This window comes from Rhizophagus irregularis, chromosome 17, assembly GCF_026210795.1.
Source record: "Rhizophagus irregularis chromosome 17, complete sequence".
Taxonomy (NCBI): domain Eukaryota; kingdom Fungi; phylum Glomeromycota; class Glomeromycetes; order Glomerales; family Glomeraceae; genus Rhizophagus; species Rhizophagus irregularis.
Genome location: NC_089445.1, coordinates 3,253,771 through 3,270,054, shown reverse-complemented (window position 1 = coordinate 3,270,054; position 16,284 = coordinate 3,253,771). Strand labels below are relative to the sequence as shown.

The window sequence follows — 16,284 nt, the reverse complement described above, 5'->3', positions numbered from 1 at the left end:
ATTAATGACGAAATTGTGCCGGTTAAAAAGTGTCCGATTAATGACGAAATTGTGCCGATTTCCGCCATAAATTTACAGCAATCGGTAATCACGCCGATTCAAAGTAATTTGAATAATCAGCATTAATCAGTAAATGATCGGCATTAATCGGATAGTCCGATTATTAACTGATTGATATCCGATCACATGCCGATTTTTAATCATTTGACCTGTGATGCATATGATGAACTTACACGCAGCCACTTCTCTTGCCGAAGACCTTGGTCTCGATCTTGTAGACATCTATGGAATTCATAAATGGATCCAAATGCAGGTTTCACCCCTCAACGATCCCGACATAGTAAGAGAGATGGTCAGAAACCTTCTAGTCAAAGAATTCAGAAAGCATCTTAAGATAAACAGACTCTGGTACAACTGTTGTAAAGCCGAGTTGTGGAAGCGACATGAGAAAGCCGAGGAGGCATACGACAGGGCAGTAGAAAAGAAGGAAAAAGCGGGGGATGATCTTGGTCAATCATTTGAGGAGGAAGGTATTGGAAATCGTGAACTTCATGAGCTTAAATGGAAGGCATATCAAAAGGCTTGTAAAGAGTTATCAGAAGCTAGAAAAGAGCATTGTATGGTAAGGTGGGCTGTCGAGCGGTATGGATTTCACTAGATATATGTGGATTGAAAAAGGGGAAGGAAAGATTTAGAGCAGTCGTAATGGTTTGTGGTTTATAGTTTTTTTTTACCCCTAAAAGATAACCAGGTATGACCAAAGGACCGCAGAACCACAGGACCACAGGACTACAGGAGGATAACTGGGTAGGAGTGCGGATCTTTGAAAAAAATATATTCGGCAATTGAAGATTAGGTAACTATAAATTAGTACTCGATTTAATAGAACAAAAAATGACTGCCCAAACTAGCATTTAAGCTCAAGTTATCCCCAAGTTCGGTGAACAGAAGAAGGCTTTTAGTATTGATGAGCTTAAACAGCTCATTAACGCTGCAAAGAATATGAGAGATCTCAATCAAGCTAAAGGTTATCTTTGCAGTTACTTTATCCCCTGCTCCAACCTGCATGAAGTCTTCATGTGGCGGTCAGAAATCAAAAACCTCGAGCACATCTCTGATAAAAATATTAATAAACTTATCCGTCCAATTACCAAAGTCTTTTACACACAATCCGAACAAAGTCCTTCACAAAAGGTTGAATTCAATATCAACAAATGGTTTATGATCGAATATAGTACTGTATGTGTAGCTACCTGTGACCCTCAAAAATCCTGTATCTTTAAACTAGGTGGCCAACTTTATCTCAATATCTTCCCAGGATTCCTCCATATCCTGCGTCCGATATTCACTTTTGAATCTACAACCCACCTCGCGGTTAAATTTATCTTCTCCCACATTCAGGATATCTGGTGTTCAGGCGATTGGAATCTTACTGAGTATATCATCAAGTGGTTGGCCGGTGTGTCTGCTGGAAGGAAAATGTATTCGATTCTCTACCTGAAATTCGGACAAGATTGGGGTAAGAGTATTATAACAGATTTCATTCAACGTAGTGTCTTAGGTACTCAACTTCATCAGTAAGTTTTTTAGTATTAGGATCCTTAGAGATTCCTAAAATTATTAAAGAATCCTTAAAGATTTTTAAATTTTAAAAATCTTTAAGGATTCTTTAATAATTTTAAAAGATCTTTAGGGATTCTATAAAATAATAGATTCCTTAAGGATTTTTAAATGTTTTATCCTTAAGGATTTTTAGAAATATTATTTTTAAGAATCCTTAAGGATTTTTAAAAAACTTTTATTAAATAAATCTATATATTTTACTTATAGTAATTAATAAAGTAATATTTATTAAAAGTAGAATTTATTTACAAAAAATTCATTTTGATAATAAAAACGTTTTACTATATGTACTAATCCTACAATTGAATTAAAGGGAACTACATCATAACTATTTACAAATTTTAAGTGTGGACACTCATACTTTTTAGGATATCGTTTAGAATAATAATCATACCAATGTATTAGTGCAATTGGTAAAGTTGAAGAAGATAATATAATTTCAGCTAACATTAAAATCTAAATTTATAATAATTATAATGACAAATATCATAGTAATTAGTAAACTTCAGTTAAAAGTAAAAATATAAAATTAAAAAAATATAAATTTTAATATAACTTACTTTTTCATAACATATTCCATTGTCTGTTAAATAATCAGCATCATCCATTGCAATTGCAATATCACTAAATTTAGGTCGTCCATAAAATCTACTAGTTGCATATACTATTTCGCCATTTGTTAATATTCCAGATGCATAAATTTTTAAGTTAATATCATCATTTTCTGAAATATTTGATTTCTCATCTAAAAATGCATCTAGACAATAAATTAAATTTTGTATTCCTTCAATACATAAACTATCTATATCTTTTTCATGCTTTAATTTTTGTTCAAGATTATCCAATTCACTGATAGATAGTTTCTATAATAAAGATCGCATACAATCTAACTTTAACATAGTTGGTTTTTTTAATTCATTAGTTGTAATTATTTGCCGACAAATCTAAATATAAAAACCATTTTATTTTTTGACATTAAAAACAATAAATAAAAATATATAAAATAATTATTATAACTTACAGTTTTAATGATTTGATTAAGAACATTCTTTTTATTAGATATTCTATATGGGGTTTTAACCCAATTCTTATGTAATGTTTCGTAGGTCTCAGTCGTTAGTCCATTAATTGCACCATAACGTTTAATAGTTTGAATAGTATGATATCGCCACATGTGAAGTTTTGGTAGGCGAAGTTCACTTCGTGAAAATGTCTTAAATAATTTGACAAAATCATCTGACCATCTAATAATTTCTTGCTATATCAATATAAGAGAAACTGAGATTAAATAAATTAAATAAATTAAATTACAACTTAATGATAATTAAAGAATTACCTCAAACTCATTTAATTCATCTTCATTAAATTTTTCTTTTCTAGATGTTATATACATTTTAACAAATTTTATAAAACATTGAATTAATTTTTTACAATCAACGAACTCATATGACGTATTTTCTGTATCATTTCGATGTCTGATTATATCATTATTTGTATAAAGCTCATCTAGTACAAATATAATTATTTTCATAACATCACGCATTTCTGCTCCAGTAAATTTTGCCCCTTGTTGATATCCATTACGCAATATTCTTAATCCACTAAATGGCGTAATAGTGGCTAACTGAACATCCATTTTGGTAATAATTTGATTACCAGATTGATACATAATCATTTCTCTTGTAAAGTCAAGCATATATGGAAACAAACCAATTTCTTGCAGGTGCATACGGTCTAATGCCACTACATCATAAATATTCATCATTCTAAAGTAAATAAATTATATTAATTTAAATAGGATTATTTTTTAAATCAAATATAAATTAATTATTTAATATTTTACCTAAATTTCCAGAAAAAGTTTTCATGTTCATGAATGGAATATTTTGCGGCATCATGTGATAAAACAACTGCACTCATATTTTCGTGGATTCGTAAAATGATAGAATTTACATTAACATGCGTGCATATTATTTAATTGATCTCCCGGTATAAGACATTTGTAGCAAGGACATGTTGTACAATATGATTTGTAAGTACAGCAAATACTTTGTGCCTCTGACATATCAGCTAATATAGTAGATATATGTGGAATAAAATGTTCTACTTTTCCATTTATTGCCAAGTAGATGTCTTCTTTCCGAAGAAGTGGGCTTAGCAAATATTTCAGAGCACGTTGTTCCAAATTTCGCTTGTATTGTTTAAATTTCTTAGATTCTCGAAGTTTACCGTCTCTAGTACTCAATTGTGGTAAAAAGCAAACAAAAACCTTTGCATCAGGGAAATTCTGGCGCCAATTAGGAATATTAGTAAGCGTTAAAAATACTGGGTATTCAGAATGTCGCCCATATGTATCAAGTGTAGTACCATCAATGTATAACATTACTGCAAGAATTTTACTAAAAGGTGACTCTCTTTCACGCTACCATTCTGCAGTATTTTGTTCTGAATATACTCGCATCAAAGTTCCATTCTTATTAAATAAAATATCAATTATTAGTTATTTATTATAAAAATACTAGTCATTGTTAAAATTCTATACATACATCACGAGATTCCCACTATTCCTTATAATCAAGAAAAAATTCTTTACATAATTCTTGATTAGATGTAAGACTTTTTATTGCATCAATGATAGGACGATAATGTAATTTATAAGTTATTCCTTCAAATTCAACGAGATCTTGTGTTTTTAGATGAAGACCTTTAATATTCATTGTATCCATATACAATCGTCCCTTTCGTGTAGAAGCAGGTAGTAGTTCAGTACAATTCTTTTTTATTATTTGTAACATTGCATCACCTGCTGCATCTGAAATACGATACTGTGTTATTGCTGTCATAAATTCTTTATATGTCTGACTTGGCCATGTAACGGTTTCTTGTTTATTATTGCCATTTAAATCATCAAGTGCAGCAATATAACTTCCATCGTGAAAATCGTCAATATCACCAGAAGAATTTTCACTTTCATCACTATTATTTGATAATTCATTATCATCATCATCGATACTTTCATCCTCATCGATCCTTTCACCATCATCGCCATCAACATCTTCGATCCTTTCATCATCATCGTCTTCGATCCTTTCACCATCATCGCCATCACCATCTTCGATCTTTTCATCATCATCGTCTTCGATCTTTTCATCATCATCGTCTTCGATCCTTTCACCATCATCGCCATCACCATCTTCGATCCTTTCATCATCATCGTCTTCGATCCTTTCACCATCATCACCATCAACATCTTCGATCCTTTCATCATCATCATCATCGATTTCAATCCTTTCATCATTTCCAAAACTTGAAATTTGCGATGGTAACGGATTTTGATCATCTATTGGTAATAAATTATCTGCCTCAGCCTCAGCAAGATTGTCTGAAGATCGAGGTGGTTTTTGGTACTCATATCGTTGATCTTGTACCCAATTTAGTGTTCGTGACTGTTGGAAGTACGGATGGAGTCGATTAAAATGTTGTGTAAGACTCTCTCTTCGTGAAAAACCTCTCTCACAGAAATTACATTTATACATTTTTGTATTTTGTCTTTCTTTAATTTTCTTATTCACTTTTCCTTACTCCTTCCTATTAATTAGTAACTGGAATTATTGCTTTACTAGTTTGCCGAGAACCTTATATCATCCAAAAAATATTAGTTCAGTTGCACTACCAAACCACCATTAATACTTTTTAGAAATAATTACCTAATCTTATATTTTCTCCGATATTATCCAAATATATAACGATAATAATTTCTAAACCATAAATATTTGACACTGGCGTATATTGTCTTTCAAGAAATATTTTTGGATGAAATATATAAGGGAAATGTAGAAAGAAGTTAAATTTACAATAAACGAAGATAAATGAATTAGTCAGTTTCAGTTATCATCATTTTCTTACTGATTTTAATTAATCATTATGTTTGTTACTATGTAATTGATTAGTAAGTATTCAGGGATAATAGTCTAATTTACATTGATTTTGCGGAGATAGAAAATAACTTATTTAAACTTTTTTTTTTTTTACTTTAATCCTATTTCTTTCTCGAATATTTTTTTATATATATCACGGCAAGTAAGGTTTTTTTACTTCTTTAACGTGTAAATTATTTTCGTGTCAATTCACTAAATCTCAAAAAGACAAAATAAAACTTTTCAATATTTCGCTCTTCGGTGATATAAGACATCATTATGACTAAGAAAAAAGGCAAGTAATACGTTCAACAATAAAATAATTTGAATATATTAGAAATTAAATTTTTATATTTCTATTTATTATTGTAGCACCTACCCGAAAAGTCTTAAAAGAAACTCAGAAGATATCTAACGTAACTACTGATAATTCCAGGAGAAAAGTTAGCGAAGCAGACAAAATTGCTTTGAAGTTGGGCTCTAATTCTAAAGGTAATATCTTTAATAATAGAATTATTTTATTAAACGACAATAATAAGTTCATAATATAGTGTAAGAAGTGAAAACTAACAAATTTTATATTTATTTATTATAAAAAAAAAGTCACAAAGCGAAAGAAAAAAAATCCCATTACGCTTGAACCTATTGTTATCGTTGATGCAGATCAAACAGAACAATGTAATACTGCAATGCAAGTTGAAATGGATTGTGAAGTTGCAGATATTAATGTAGGACGAATATCAAACAAGACTAATGGTAAGATGTGTTATTTGTCATTATCATGGGTTATTTAAGCGTAATCAAAATATACATTTTAATTTTGATTTATGATAAACACATCTTATTATCATCTTATGGAAGGTTTAAAAAACTGTTTAACTCAAAATAAAGAAATATTTCAAGTAATTTATGATGTTAAAAACGAGCAAAAGGAATTTTATAAGAAAACTCGTGAACAATTAAATGAACTATTGGAAAAAGTTGACCAATTAATGATTCCTGAAAACTCTTATTGGAAGGTGTATAATTTGTAATTGCTTTTTTACTAAATTTATCGACCACTTATTTTTATGTATTTAGAATTTAGCGTCAAAAACTTGTAAAATTCAATTACCCATTCTTGGGATTTATTCAGACGGTATTGCATTTCAAAAAGCATTTGAGGCTATGCTTGAACAAGAAAAACCTGGATACATTGAGAAGCATGGACCTCAATGGATGCATATTTATGAAGGACGAATTAAACCTTTGGTAATTATGGATTTGTTTGTTTTATTAATAGTAATACTAAATAATAACTATTAATATAAAATTTCTATTTTTAGTGTAATGATATAATTAAAAGTCGGCGTTGTGATAAAGCCAAAGATATCCGTGCCGCCATGTTTGACATATTTGGTGAAGATTGGCTAGTTCGTATAAATACTACTGCATCAGCTGATGATATTTGTTCATTTAAACAATTACGTAAAACCAAAAAAGCATTTGAATGCTTATTTAAAACTGATGAAGAGGGAAACCTTTTATATATTCAAGCAATAAAGAATAAGGCATGGGGTAAAAAGAAAACAAGTGAAAAGGATACGGCTTTTACCCTAGCTGTATGTGAAACTGTGTTAAATCCGAAACATCCGAAAATATCTATTGGTGATAATTCTTTGCGAAATAGATATAATATTTATTTGGTATGCAATATGTATTATATTAATTATTTAATTAGTTAAAAAATATTTACTAATAAATTTTTTTAGGATTGTCTTTCTAATTCAAAGGAGATAACCGCAAATACTACTAAACAAATTAGACTTATGGAACTATGTAAAGAAAATGATAGTGATACTAGTAGCAACAATAGCGGTGATAGTGAGAGTAATTATGATCAAGAATTGGAGGATAATCAAGAATTGGGGGATAATCAAGAATTGGGGGATAATCAAGAATTAGAAAATAATTATAATCATGATAGTAATCAAGAATTAGATAGTTAAATTAGGAGTAAAAATTGTATAAATTTCGAAATAATAAATAATTAATAGAAAATTAAATAATTAAATAATATCCTTAAGGTTTACTTAAATAATGTCCCTAAAGTTTCTTTTAAACAATACCCTTAAAGGTTTTTTTAAATAATATTTCTAAGGATTCTTTTTAACCTTTAGGGATTTCTTAATTTTTTTTTCAATAAGGAACCCTCAGCGGAGGGGATGATTCTTTGAGGATCCTTCTTATGTTATGGATTTTAGGATTCTTTGAGGATCCTAATACTAAAAAACTTACTGATGTTGTTTATAAGACCAGCGATCCTCAAACGATTCTTGGAAGTTTCAATGGGCAATTACAGGGTAAAGTTCTTCTTCTTTTCGAGGAAATGCCCACAGAAAAAAGCCAGTGGAATAATCTGTATTGATCGTTGAAGGATAAGGTAACAGATGACATAATGGAAATCCATGAAAAATATAAGACGCCAACACATTACAAAAACTTTATATCCACCATTGTACTCACCAATGAAAATGCTCTCAGAGTGGAGAATGACGATAGGCGCACAGTGTTATTGGATGTGTCACCATCCTGCAAGGGAGATCTCAACTACTTTAAGAAACTTGGTGACACTATGAAATACCCAGGTGCCAGTGAGGCATTCTATGCTTACTTGAGAGCCATTGCAGACGCTTATCCAGACTTCAATGGGAATCCACCACCTATGACAACATCTAAGCAGGATCACATCATATCGACTCTCCCACCCCTCTTTCAATTCATAAAGGATACATACCTCATAGTAAAAAATCATATGACCGATCTACCTGTTCAAGAATTTTATAGAGTATATACTTCATACTGTGAAACTCATTGCATTTCACCCTTATCAAAGATAAACGCTTCTAGAATCCTATCAAATGAGTTGAGTATAAATAGTAATCGGACTTATATAAATAAAAAGTTAACCCGAGTATATAGTATATCCAGGAGGATCTATACAAGAAGTTTCTTGGCAAAAACTGGATACATGAAACAGATGAAATCGATATAGAAGGAATTGATATAGATACTCCTGAGAAGCTCGCATCTGATCCAAATGCCTTGGAGAAGTTCTTGGCAAATATATATAATCCAGCTAGTAAATCACAAGTAGATCAAGAGAAAGTGGAGTTAGTTGTTGAGAAACCCGCTGAGGAAAAACCTGCACCTGTTATCAAAGAGCAATCAGTTGCCAAAAAGGCTTCTCCACCAGTACCACCCAAACCTGATTGCTTGAAGGTAAAACCCGCATCTGTCATCAAGGAGGATTCCGTTCTTGAAGAACCTCCAGCTCCTGTCGAAAAACAGGATGAATTTATAGATAGTTTCTCAGACTGTTATCTATCTGATGAGGAACCTGACCAAGAAGATGAGCCGTCTGCTGAAGAACCTGTACCTGAAGCAGATGATGACTACGATGTCTTAGGTGACTTGTTATCTGACTCAGATCCTATAACCACAAACCCAGCTCATGAACAACAACCCGAGTCTGCTGCAGAAGATTCTGCATCTGTCACTAAGCCTGACCCAGAACCTGTAGTAAAACCGGCTTCTGAGCAACCTATCCCAGAACTCAACACAGAACTAGAAGTCGACCGGAATCCTGAACCAAGGGAAGGTACTCAAGCACACTGGGCTTGGCAAGAAAGACACTGATGGGATCGTAAGCCATGGGTTAAGAATTCAAAGGACCAGGTCTTCAATGATCTCTATAATACAGGTAAGGAATTATGGGCTAAGTACCAAGACACATCAGACGAATATGATTGGGACATGCTTGTGTTTGAAGTAGAGGAATGTCCCATAACACGTGTTGAGGACAAGTACCAGTACTACCTTAGGGAAGTAGTAAACCGTTTCAAGGACTGGATCGAATATAATGGGAACTTACCTAAAACACCCAGTTGTAAAGAACTTGCAAATATAATAAGAGCATATAAGGAAGATCATGATGCTGAGATTATCCCTACCCCCTCCGGTTATGAAACTATGAAGATGAATAAAGGTAAGGCACGAGAAATTCCAGAGGAGCGTCCAAAGACCGAAATGGAACGCCAGTGGGAGGCTGCTAATGATGGATTTGTAGACGAGTTAGATATTGATGATGCCTGTGATATGATTGACTCCTTTTAATAAGATAAGCGCCTCTTAGTTATTTTATATTTTTTATATAAAAAACCTATATTACAATTGAATACAATTCATAGTTATATCAAATGGCCTATTCAAAAATTGCACGTGCTTTACCTACAAGACCAGATATCAAAGAACTACAGTATTCAGGCGCAAGATTTTCTAGATGAGCTATTGCCAGACTTGGACAGCAATTCTAATCCCGGTATCCAACTTATAAATTTCAGATCCTGCTCCCCTATGAAAACTGGAAACCTGGTAGATGGACATCAGGAAACCAACCAGCCAGCCTCTTTTCACTATTAGACCATTATGATGTAGCACAACTACCAGATAATGCAGATCCTGATTACTTTGAACGATTCATAATTTATGTGAGAGGTGCTCCACCGGTTGCAGGAGGATGCAATGGGGAGCTAAATGATTGCCTGTATGAATGCCTGAAGCATATCTATAGTATATTCTCTAAAATACCCGAGACTATAAAAAAGCCTGAGTATATCAAAAAGGCATTAGGTCTTAATCGTGATGCTTCAGTTCCAGTCTCAAATATGGATAAGGTTGAACAACTTGCAGGAAGCCTTACACTTAATATTGTAGGGGATTCTACTCGAATTTCCAAGAGCAAGTCTAACAGACGCGCAACCCTTATCCTGTCTGAAGGCCACTACTCTCTTGCACTGAATCCCGGAAGACTCCACCCTAGTAAATTAGATAGAAAACAAAAGTCTCCCTTTGTTTATCGTGAAGATGGGGTTAATAATGTAGTAACAATATACAATGGTAAGACAGTTAAGTCTCTTACAGTTGGACAGTTTCAGAATGGTAAGAACTCTGATAGTTACTCCTTCATTCCTATTGAGAAGAATCGTAAAACTGGAATATATGAAACACTTGAGGAAACATACCAGAGGATCCATGAAGAGCGGGATTCCTTCCTACAGGCTACAAAGAAGTTCAGTCTAGGAATCGACTTATCTTACCACAACTGGTCGTACAAGAGAACTGCTCTCTGGCTTTTTGAACGGTTTAGTGTAGGGGTTCCAGCCAATGATCCTCTTGACCCTATAGAAGCAGAGTGAATAAATGATGCTATGATAGGAGGTCTTATCTGGGCAGACAATGAATGGAAGGGTTATGGAAGGCAATATGACGTGACAAGTTTGTATCCAAGTATCCAGCAATTGAATGTAAACTTTCCAATCCGACAAGGTAAGTTTCAAATACTCAAAGACTTTGTAGACTACAGAGGTTATGCCTTGTATGGATTATTTCGTGCTAAGGTAAGTGGTAATGACATTCTCTTCTGACAGAATAAGAGGGGAGTCTATACATTCATTGACTTACAACGAGCAAAGAAACTTGGTCTCGATATACAGTTAATCCAGGATGGAAAGCCAAATGCCTTGATATATGACAGAGAAGCAAGAATTCCTGGGACTGTAATATTTGGTGAGTATGTTCACTTTCTCTTCAATATAAAGAACCAGGGTGGCGTGGCCGGTCATGTTGCAAAGAGAGTTCTCAATACATTATGGGGAGCACTCTGCCAGAGGAAACGCAATTACAAGACACTCACCACAAATCAAACAGATCCATTCAAGTTTCCAGAAGGCCACACACTTGACTCCATCATACCAGTAGAATCTGACCAGTGGCGATTCCAGTTAACAAACCCAGGTAGTCCCTTCAAGGGTGAGTATCCTAGGATCGCTCCATTCTTATTAGCACATGAACGGAAGATGATTTCAGAGTTATTAGAACCATATAAGTAAGGTTGCTTGCCAAAACTAGGGTTTCGGCAGAACGGCGTATGCGAAACTGCCGAAACTAGTTTTGCAAAATCACCTGAAATGCCAAAACTGCTGAAACTGTTTCGGCGTTTCAGCATAGTATATCATATGACATACTATAGTTTCGGCATTTTGATAATCTATTGATAAAAACTGGCCAATCAATCTATTTTTTTTTATCGGCCAAAATTTTTTTTAATAAAAAAATAATTAAAAAAATTATTTTTAATTATTTTTTTTTCAGTTTTTTAAACCAAAATTTTTTTTTTATATTTCTTTTCCGGCTTTCTAAACCGAAATTTTTTTTAAAAAAATTTTTTTTTTATATATTTCTTTTTCGGTTTTCTAAAACCGAAATTTTCTTAAAAAAAATTTTTTTTATATATTTTTTTTCGGCTTTTCTAAAACTGAAATTTTTTAATTTTTTATATATTTCTTTTTCGGTTTTCTAAACCGATTTTTTTTTTTTGGTTTTATTTTTTAGGTTACTGGACTCCTTGGACGAACTGGATTTAGAATGTAAGTTGTAAAAATGGCGGGTATATTTTTAATATTAAAGAAACGTTAGTAACGTTTCTTTCTCTATCTTTTTTAGGTTACCGGACTCTTTGGACGAATGTGGATTCTATTGGAACGAAGTAAGGGCAGTTTTTGGTCCTTCCTTAGAGTGAAGTATGTGGTAAGTAGTTTGGATGGATGTATAATATGAAATGACATTATAAAACAATACTGACGACATTCTTTTTTTATCTTTTTTTAGATTTTCGGCTGTAGAATATGCGGTAAGTGAAGTTTGGGTGGGTGTATAATATGAAATGGCGTTATAAACAACATTAACAACATTATTTTTTTATTTTTTAGATTTCTGGCTTTCTCTTGAAGTGGGATATGCGGGTAGGTGTTTGAGTGGTGTGTAGTTGTGTGTTTTTAATATCAAGAACCATTCTAACTATACATGCCACCCAAATTATTTTGGGCTGCCGTAATTATAAGTAAAATCCCAAATTCAATTATGGCATCCCAAATTATTTTGGTACTTTATATAGTAAATTATATATAAACTGAATGAATTACGGCATCCCAAATTATAATTATGACATCCCAAAATAATTTGGGCAGCATGTATAATTCTAACATTTTCTTCTACTTTAGGTTGCCGGAATTCTAAGATGAGCTGTTGGCCTTGAATGTAAGTTAGAGGAAAAGGGGAAATATTTCTTAATATTTTAAAGAAACATATTAATGTTTCTTTCTTTGTTTTATTTTTTTAGGTTGTCGGATTTTTGGATGATGGGGAGTTATACTTAATTGCGTAAAGAAATATATATTTTTTTACTTTTAGGACATGAACTTAAAGGCATATCATTGATTTATAAGAAATTTATTGTTATTACAATAAAATAAAAAATACAATAAAACAATAAAATAGAATATGTTGATGTTTTTATTGAAGTGTAAGTAAAAAAAAATAAAGAATGCCGAAACTATGCGAAACTCATATAAAATATTATTATGTATTATGCCGAAACTATGGATAAATGAGGTTTTGCAGTTTCGCAAGTTTTGGCAGTTTCGCAAGTTTTGGCAGTTTCGCAGTTTCGGCCGATTTCGGCATTTCGGCATTTCAGCAGTTTCGCTACTATATACGAGTTTCGGCATTTCGCGTTGGGCCAAATGGGTTTCAGCAAGCAACCTTACATATAAGGATAAAGTACGACGCATCCATACAGATGGATTTATTCTAGAGGAACAGCCGAGTAGTCCTACACTTATCACTTGTCCAGAAAATGCATCCAAAGCATTGAAAGCTCTCAAGTTTGAAACCGCAGGATACTGCCATATGAAAAATGCAAACAAGGTTATCTGGACATGATTGCCAAGAATGCGGTTGGGTTTACAGTAGGTATATATATTTTTTCTTCCTTGAATGTAAAGTCAATTTGAAGATTCCTATTTATTACAAAGTACAAAAAAGTATAAGGAATCATGTCAACATATAGCATTAGTGATGAAGTTATTTATGATGCATCACGCAATCAGTTCACCATTGTCTCTGATGAAACTGTCCTCAAGATTATCCGTGTATTGAAAGACACTATAGTAGTCGCATTAGTATCTGGGTTTAGCAAAACCAGCTACCTTGTCCAGGATTATGTGAAGTATATCAAGAGAATCCAGACAGCAAAGTCTCCTGTATCATATGTGAAGTTCGTGGCCAGAAAACTCTTCCCAGATAATGCAGCATATACTGCTAAGATAGCAAAGATTCGTGAATCATACAAGAATAAACAAGCTCTTCTAGACAAACTTGAGGCCCTCTTCAAGTTGTATTATAATGTGACTAAGGACACATCAACAGGTCCCTCAAAGCGAGCTGTCACTATGAATGAGGCTGAGAAAACCTTAGCAGAACTTCTTGCATAAGCGGCTCCTGTATGAATTTAGTTTATATTTTTTATTCATGTGTAATGGGCATACAGTAATTAAAGATAGCTATAGTATAAGTAACATAACATCATGTTGGACCAATTACCAGTAAAAATAGTCAAACGCATTGTCGCAAAGATCCTAGATACTGACCTTATTGCAGCAAGTAAAGTAGATAGTGTGTGGTGGCAGGAGGTTCGTCAAGAAGCATATAAGAGATGGAAAAATTACGCTACTACAATTGGGCATATCCAAGCTCTTGGAAAGCCATTTGAAAAAAGGAATATTGATTGAATAACGTTTGAAGATGTAAACGACTTCTATAAAAGATGGATAAACCGCCTTACCGAGAATCAGCTTTATATTATGGAGAAAATGCTTAGGAATGGGATGGTCGTGAACCTCCAGGAAAGGGAAACCATAGAGTATGCATTAAGTGAACATAGATGGGGAGGCGATCCTTGAGGACTGGACTGGGAGTGGAATGAATGGACTCAACAGGAGTAAGCATTTTGTACTTGCAGATTTATATTTTTTTTTTGTATTTTTCAACAACAAGGGCTGATGACAATGTAACCTTATCATCAGGTATCCTTGCATTTTTCGACAAGGATTGATGACCATGTAACCTTATCATCAGGTATCCTTGCATTTTTTAATAAGGACTGATGACCATGTAACCTTATCATCAGATATCCTTGCATTTTTCGACAAGGACTGATGACCATGTAACCTTATCATCAGGTATTCTTGTATTTTTTGATAAGGACTGATGACCATGTCACTTGGTTATTATAAATTGAAGAAAACTATTAGGTATGTAGACACATACAGAAAAAAGACATGTCTTACTCTTATATAGCTAACCCTATAACTGGATGTCCAATTATTATCGGTAGAGATACCTTTAATCGAATAGTTATGGAATCCCATGATTATATTGATGGAAGGCTTGTCTGTAGACAAACTGCACCTCCACCCGAGGAGCAACCTGTATATTTTAATACAGATACAGGACGTTATCTTTGACGTGGTACTAGAACATATCATAGACTGATTGAGAGTGACTATGAGAGGACCTCGAACAATATATAAATAGGTCATAGGAAATTGGCAAAATTTTACTATTAGCTCTACGCATTTTTTCAGGGCCGGAATTATGATAATGTCAGTCAGTTACTAAATAAAGTAATATATTTCTTACCAACGTTATCAAAATTTATCTAAAAAAGGAAAGATTTTCATGATTATTTTAGCCTATTCTACGCGTTATTTCTTGTTACCTATTTCAGTATTGCTCGGGGTCCTACTATGAGGTAGTTGAGGACTACTACCTTGTCCATTATGAAGAAGAGGAGCTTATAGAGGAAATCATCAATGAAACACGCTATAATGAAGAAAATCTTGATGGGCAGCGGTTAACTTTCAATGATACACAACAAATCAGGACTGTTATTCATGCTGACCAAGATGAATATGATGATTTTATCTTACAGCAGGATATGACTGATATGACAACTATCGGTCCTTCCGGTCATCTATGAACTTTGGAGGACCATGCCCCGAGACTTACAGAGCTTAATATTGAGTTGTGTAGGGAATGTCTCATGCCTGTAAGCCCAAGTGACTTAACGGACAAGTTGTGCAAGAACTGCTCTGAATAGTTACTTAATTTTGAATAATTCTTTTTTACATAAAGAAAGATAGCCATGTTAACATCAATCGTAATAAACCAGTGCCAAAACTGTGGAGTAATCACTCCAAAAACAGCACATAGAGGATTATCCAGTGTATTATACAGACAGATTATAAAGAAGATTAGTGACGAGAATGATCCTCTACAAGCTTTAGGACTTGCTAGGGATAAGTTAGTTCAGATCATTCGTCGGGCAAGTAATGTGGACTTTACACAATTGTTTGCACAAAGACTGGATATGAAAATTATGGATGGAGAGCCATATGAAGATATTAGGAAGTGACTTCTCGAACAGCTTATAGCCATAGGTTGTGACAGTGGAGAAATTGCTTTATATCAATTTCTAAGGGATACATATCCAGATGGTATCGACGAGCCTTTCACTACATTCTATGAGAACTATGTAAATCATGTAAGTAATCCAATGACTAAGAACTTTGCTTCTTGTGCTTTAGGAGCAATAGGGTTGAAGGCTAAGATGTTAAGGATTGACTTTGAGGGCCGTAAAAAAAGTGCTATGATTCTTAGAGTTTCTGCAGATGAATTACTTGGTATTCTCACAAGATACTATTAATCCCTACTTGTAATGCTCGACGGTCCATGTGGCCCTTAGAAAAGATCTGTAGAAGGACTTCAATACCTTCTATTATTTTTTTATTATCCAGAGGGCGAC

At 33.4% G+C, this 16,284-nt stretch overlaps 6 protein-coding genes across 6 annotated transcripts; 5 read left to right on the top strand and 1 right to left on the bottom strand.

The window, feature by feature from the left end:
• Positions 1-214: 214 nt before the first annotated feature.
• OCT59_009416 (uncharacterized protein) lies at positions 215-1,581 on the top strand (the record flags this gene model as incomplete). Its single annotated transcript, XM_066133537.1, has 2 exons — positions 215-622; positions 949-1,581. 2 exons carry the CDS (start codon positions 215-217, stop codon positions 1,579-1,581), a joined length of 1,041 nt encoding a protein of 346 aa, XP_065999968.1.
• A 270-nt stretch (positions 1,582-1,851) lies between these two features.
• Positions 1,852-3,543, bottom strand: OCT59_009415 (uncharacterized protein; the record flags this gene model as incomplete). The annotated part of the gene is made up of 5 exons (XM_066133536.1): positions 1,852-2,079; positions 2,184-2,486; positions 2,645-2,881; positions 2,960-3,389; positions 3,467-3,543. 5 exons carry the CDS (start codon positions 3,541-3,543, stop codon positions 1,852-1,854), a joined length of 1,275 nt encoding a protein of 424 aa, XP_065999967.1.
• A 2,276-nt stretch (positions 3,544-5,819) lies between these two features.
• Positions 5,820-7,528, top strand: OCT59_009414 (uncharacterized protein; the record flags this gene model as incomplete). The annotated part of the gene is made up of 7 exons (XM_066133535.1): positions 5,820-5,839; positions 5,977-6,032; positions 6,144-6,296; positions 6,402-6,559; positions 6,621-6,791; positions 6,866-7,225; positions 7,292-7,528. The coding sequence occupies 7 exons, from the start codon at positions 5,820-5,822 to the stop codon at positions 7,526-7,528; spliced, it is 1,155 nt and encodes a 384-aa protein (XP_065999966.1).
• A 239-nt stretch (positions 7,529-7,767) lies between these two features.
• Positions 7,768-11,470, top strand: OCT59_009413 (uncharacterized protein; the record flags this gene model as incomplete). Its single annotated transcript, XM_066133534.1, has 7 exons — positions 7,768-7,882; positions 7,970-8,367; positions 8,502-9,180; positions 9,283-9,644; positions 9,923-10,773; positions 10,870-10,978; positions 11,075-11,470. The coding sequence occupies 7 exons, from the start codon at positions 7,768-7,770 to the stop codon at positions 11,468-11,470; spliced, it is 2,910 nt and encodes a 969-aa protein (XP_065999965.1).
• Positions 11,471-13,474: 2,004 nt separating this feature from the next.
• Positions 13,475-13,912, top strand: OCT59_009412 (uncharacterized protein; the record flags this gene model as incomplete). The annotated part of the gene is made up of 1 exon (XM_025327530.1): positions 13,475-13,912. The coding sequence occupies one exon, from the start codon at positions 13,475-13,477 to the stop codon at positions 13,910-13,912; it is 438 nt and encodes a 145-aa protein (XP_025170838.1).
• A 93-nt stretch (positions 13,913-14,005) lies between these two features.
• On the top strand, positions 14,006-14,209 carry OCT59_009411 (uncharacterized protein; the record flags this gene model as incomplete). The annotated part of the gene is made up of 1 exon (XM_025327529.2): positions 14,006-14,209. The coding sequence occupies one exon, from the start codon at positions 14,006-14,008 to the stop codon at positions 14,207-14,209; it is 204 nt and encodes a 67-aa protein (XP_025170837.2).
• Positions 14,210-16,284: the final 2,075 nt, after the last annotated feature.